Raw genomic sequence first — 5,304 nt, 5'->3', positions numbered from 1 at the left:
AGTAGTGAATCACGCAGTACTTTTACTTGTACAGTAGTTCTTGTGTATCTGATCTTCTTCTCTCTGACCAGTGTTTATGGATTATTGGTTTTTCCTCAAACTGAAACATAAATCCTGGTCTCCCTGACGCTCTGAGCGTCTCCCCCTTTGTCTCCTCAGATCTGCTGAAGGTCCCGGAGCTGTCTGTGTCTGAGGGGGTGTGGGCTCCGCGGGCAGAGGGCGAGCTCTGGGGGGCGTGGGCACAGGAGGGTGAGTGGGCGTCGCCGGGAGAGGGCGGGGTCTGGGTGCAGATGGGGGCACATTTCCGGGTCAAATGCTCCGTGGAGCCGCAGTACCCGGGAGGCTCCTTCCAGCTGCTCTCTCCCACTCTCAACCTCACCCTGCCGGCCGTCAATCACTCCGCCCACTTCCTGTTTACTGACGTGAGCCCCGCCCACAAAGGGAACTACACCTGTGTTTACCTCCTGCAGGTGTTCAACCACAACTTCACCTCCAACAGCTCCCTCCACATCCACCCAGGAGGTAAGGGGTCCGGGGTCACGTTACACGCTATGAGCAGATATACTGTATATAAACTCCACTCTGTCCAGTCATTATGGGGGAAGAGCTCCCCCTGGTGGCCGTGTATCATTAGCCTGGCCAGTCCTGTTTGAAACATAAAGATAAAGAAGTGTTTCTGTCGGGCCAGGCGAGTGTATCAGGGCCTTTACTTCTCACACTTGCCGTCCCCTGATCACGGGGTTAGGGTTAGGGTTAGTAACTGTGCATATCCAAGTCTAAAAGTGTTTTGACCTGAGACTTTACAGCCTATATGCCAGTGTGATCCTCATTTGAAAGCCAAGACCTTCTAGTTTCTAAAAGTATGTGTAAGATCAGTGTGAGTGAAACAACTTCCATCACATCTGCCGTTCCTCAGCCTGAGCCTCAGACGTCTGTGACAGCAGCAGCAGAACCTGAACCATCTGCTCTCAGAAGAACCAAACCACCTCATGGGCTGCAGACGTTTGCTTTAATAACAACTTAAAGGGACAGAATCAAAGCTGAAGCTGCAGTGACATTAAAGAGACACGTCTGTGAATGATCTGAAGCCACAGGTCACTTCCATGGCTTCCTTTTCACAGAAAAAAAATCAAACAATCTGTGAATTCAGAAAGAAATTCAGTATTATCGCTATTACAGAAACATGGCTAAAAGATGACTTAATGAGTGAGGTTCAAATGGAAGGATATGACCTCTATTCATTAAACAGAAAGAGAGGAGGTGGAGTCGCCTTGTACATAAATTCAGATCTGAAATGTAAAATGGTTAATGAGATGACAGTAATAGAAAATAATGTAATTGAAATAATAACTGTGGAAATAATAGCAACAACAACAAAAAATATATTGGTTAGTTGTATTTATAAACCACCGGAGTCTTGTGTGGAATTTTTCACTGAAAGAATAACCGAAATATTTGAGAAGGCAAATGATAAGAAGCAAATAATATGTGGAGATTTTAATGTCAATTTAGAAACTGTAAATGAACATAAAACAACTGAATTCTTAAACTCAATGAACAGCATGGGCCTATTCAATTTAATAACAAAACCAACCAGAATCACATCTCAAAGTGCCACTGTGATAGACAATATATTCACGAATATGAACGAATAAATTGTTATGAGAGGGATATTGGTGACTGACATTAGTGATCATCTACCCATTTTCTCAGTATTTAGATACAATCGAAAAATAAAGCAAAATATTACTACGAAGGCAAGTAGAAATAGATCATTAAAAGCCCTACAGGCACTAAATGAAGGGATACAGTTTATGTAAATGATGTCAACGAAGCATATCATTCTTTCACAGAAATAGTAATAAAGTTGTATGACAAAAAATGTAAAATCACATATTACAACAAAAAAAAGGAAGATAAACCATGGATCACAAGAGGGATTAAAAATGCTTGTAAAAAGAAGGACCATCTCGAACAAAAGAAGCAGAAAACCGATACAAGAAGTATAAAAATATATGACTGTGGAACATCAGGAAAAGGAAAAAGGAAAACTACAGTGAAAAACTAAATGAGAACAAAAATAACATAAAGGCTACATGGGGTATAATTAACAGTGTTGTAGGAAACAAAATCAAAAGTGCATACCCAAATTACTTTGTTAAAGAAAATATTGAAATATCCGAGGAGAAAAAAATTACAAACGAGTTCTGTAAATATTTTGCAAATGTAGGATCTACAATTGCAGAAAAAATACCCCAAATAATACACAAAACAGAAAATACAATCATAGATAATGTAAACAGTATATTTATTGACCATGTGGAAATAGATGAAATAAGAAAAGTTGTAAAAAACTGTGGAAACAAGAAATCAACTGACTGTGAAGGTTTAGACATGATGATCATAAAAAACATGATTGAATCTATTATTGAGCCATTCACTTATATCTGTAATCTGTCTTTAACGACAGGAACTTTTCCTGAGAAAATGAAAAAAGCCAAAAATGTACCTATATACAAAAGCGGAGACAAGCATGACTTTTCAAACTACAGACCAGTGTCTTTATTGCCACAATTTTCAAAAATTTAGAAAAAGTGTTTGCAGCAAGAATGCACAAATTCATAAAAACAGAGAATATTCTAATCAATGGTCAGTATGGATTCAGGAAAAATCACTCCACAGCAATGGCTATAATGGAATTAACTGAAAGAATAGCAAGAGAAATAAACAGCAAAAACTATTGTGTAGGTATTTTCATTGACTTACAAAAGGCATTCGATGTAATTAATCACTCAAGACAACTTTGGAAATTAGAAAAATATGGAATCAGAGGTATCGCTCATAAATGGATCACACTTAGAAAATAGAAAGCAATATGTACAGATAAATGATACAGCATCAGACCTGCGTGACATCAACTGCGGGGTTCCCCAAGGCTCGATACTTGGGCCATTACTGTTCATATTATACATGAATGACTTTGTAAAAGCATCGGACAAACTGCGAGTGTTTTATTTGCCGATGATACAACATTATTTTACTCAGGGAAAGATATACAGGAGATAGCAGAAGTAGTCAATGAAGAACTCAAAAAAATTAAATACTGGTTTGATCTAAATAAAGTGTCTCTCAATGTTAAAAAAACAAACTTCATAATATTCAATGACAAAAGAAAGACAGTTGATGTATCAATAGAAATTAAAGGTATGGAAATTCAAAGGATTCAAGAAACGACATTTTTAGGAGTCATCATTGATGAAGACCTCAAGTGGAAGTCACATATAAACTACACAAGAGGAAGAATAGCAAAATCCATCGCGGTGATACATAAAGTCAAACACTCTCTAAATCAATCCGCTTTACTCACTTTATACAACACTATGATTATACCATATTTAACTTACTGTGTGGAAATTTGGGGCTCAACCTGTAAAACTTATATACAGCAATTGTTCATTCTACAAAAACGGGCTCTGAAAACAATACATAATGTTAGATATAGAGATCCATCGAATCCACTCTTTATTAAATGTAAGATACTAACATTTGAGGATATAGTCGACTATAATATCCTCCAGGTTTTGTATAAAGCAAATAGAAAAATATTGCCAGTGAACATACAAGAAATGTTTGAGAAAAGAGAAAGTCAGTAAAATCTGAATCTTTAACAAACCCAGGTTCGATTCTAAAGCAATGGAACAAACTGTTACAGTGAAAGGAATCAGTTTATGGAATAAACTCCAGAAAGAAGTGAAACAGTCAGAAACTCTCCTGGAGTTTAAAATACACATAAAGCTACAATGTTAAAAAAGTATGAAGTATTTGGACATGAATAATGTGGGATATTTGATCTGAACAAACATGAATACGACGGTTTGTTTCTTTTTGTTTTGTTTTTTTGACCATTTGTAAACAATCAAGAATAAGAAGGTTCTGTATTTTATATATTGAAAACTGAATATAAAATACAAAAATATCTGTTAATACTGTAAATATATATGTATATAAGGACAACAGTGTGAAGTGTAAAATGTGAAGTAACAAAAGGGGCAGATATTATAAGACTTGTTCTTCTCTGCTCTATTTCATTCATACTGTGTTGGCGGTTTTATTGTGTTTGCACAAGATGACTTTGAATGAAATAAATTAATAAATGAAAAATGAAATGAAATGAAATGAAGTGCTCAGACCATCTCTGCCCATTCATGTCAATGGACGGGGTTTTCTGTCTCACCCACAGGGGGCGCTAACCTCCTCAGTGACGCAGATGTTGCTCCATCTGTAAAACACAGCATTTCTCTTTAAAGTGGAGCTGAGGCTGCAGTTTATCAGTGTCAGCGCCGTCACAGGACGATCAGTGAAACCCCTGAGACCACTCAGATATTACTGCGGTTTGTCCCGGTTTGTCCCGGTTGGTCCCGGTTTGTCCCGGTTTGTCCCGGTTGGTCCCGGTTTGTCCCGGTTTGTCCCGGTTTGTCCTGGTTTGTCCCGGTTCCTCCCGGTTCCTCCCGGTTCCTCCCGCTTCAGTGACGTGTGTCCCGTGTGTTCCAGTGTCCGGACTCCAGACCTTGGTCCGAGTTCTGGTCCTCCTCCTGCTGATGACGCTGAACTTCATCCCGTACTTCTTCTACCGCCGGGTACGAGCTCACGTCCTCGCTCCTGACCCTCGTTACCGTGGTTACACACTAAAACCGAAGCCTAACTCTCCTGTGCGCTGTGGTTTCAGGCCACCAGGGGGCGCGAGAGGAACCAGAGAGCCAGGAGACGCAGAGCCCGCCCTGAAGAAGAAGAACGCACTGACGTCGTCTTCGACCAGATGTGACGGACAAACTTCTCACAGCAGATCAATAATCATTAGACTTTTACTCTTTCAGAACAGGGTCAAAGGTCAGAGCTTTCCCCGGGTCATAAATGTGTTCTGTCACCAAGAGCAGAACGTTTATTAAAAACACCCTTTATTTAACCCTTGTTGCCCCATAAAGCAGAGTGACACTCGTGGTCACCATTTTGTTTCTCTAATATTTCACTCATAAAATAACATTTTGAAATAAATGTGGTTCTATCTTTAGTTTGACTTCATAAAAATGCACTGATAGTAAATTTACCAGTTTTTATTATGTTTTGAGTCGCTGGGACATGTTTATGTAAAAAAAGTCACATTTTGAGCCAAAAATGTCCCTGTAACACTGAAAATCCTGAAGTGGATGTAACTGGAAGTATTTGGTGAATTGGGCCCTGGGAGAGGCTCAAAGGTAGAGCAGGTTCTGTTTCTGAAAAATGTTTCATTTTTGAATGAGAGCAAAT

The 5,304-nt window shown here is 39.0% G+C and overlaps 1 protein-coding gene across 1 annotated transcript; it reads left to right on the top strand.

The window, feature by feature from the left end:
• The first annotated feature begins 248 nt into the window (after nt 1–248).
• LOC306982833 (uncharacterized protein) lies at nt 249–4,833 on the top strand. The gene is made up of 3 exons (XM_079583283.1): nt 249–522; nt 4,552–4,637; nt 4,727–4,833. The coding sequence occupies exons 1-3, from the start codon at nt 291–293 to the stop codon at nt 4,820–4,822; spliced, it is 414 nt and encodes a 137-aa protein (XP_079439409.1). The 5' UTR covers nt 249–290; the 3' UTR covers nt 4,823–4,833.
• Nucleotides 4,834–5,304: the final 471 nt, after the last annotated feature.

The sequence above is a fragment of the Gobius niger genome (genome assembly GCF_951799975.1).
Source record: "Gobius niger genome assembly, contig: SCAFFOLD_68, whole genome shotgun sequence".
NCBI classification, from domain to species: domain Eukaryota; kingdom Metazoa; phylum Chordata; class Actinopteri; order Gobiiformes; family Gobiidae; genus Gobius; species Gobius niger.
This window is presented reverse-complemented; position numbering and strand designations above follow the sequence as displayed.

Coding starts and splice junctions, on each gene's coding strand:
- LOC306982833 (XM_079583283.1), top strand. CDS start 291: ATGGGGGCACATTTCCGGGTCAAATGCTCCGTGGAGCCGCAGTACCCG. Junction 523..4,551: donor CCTCCACATCCACCCAGGAG/GTAAGGGGTCCG, acceptor CGTGTGTTCCAG/TGTCCGGACTCCAGACCTTG. Junction 4,638..4,726: donor CGTACTTCTTCTACCGCCGG/GTACGAGCTCAC, acceptor CTGTGGTTTCAG/GCCACCAGGGGGCGCGAGAG.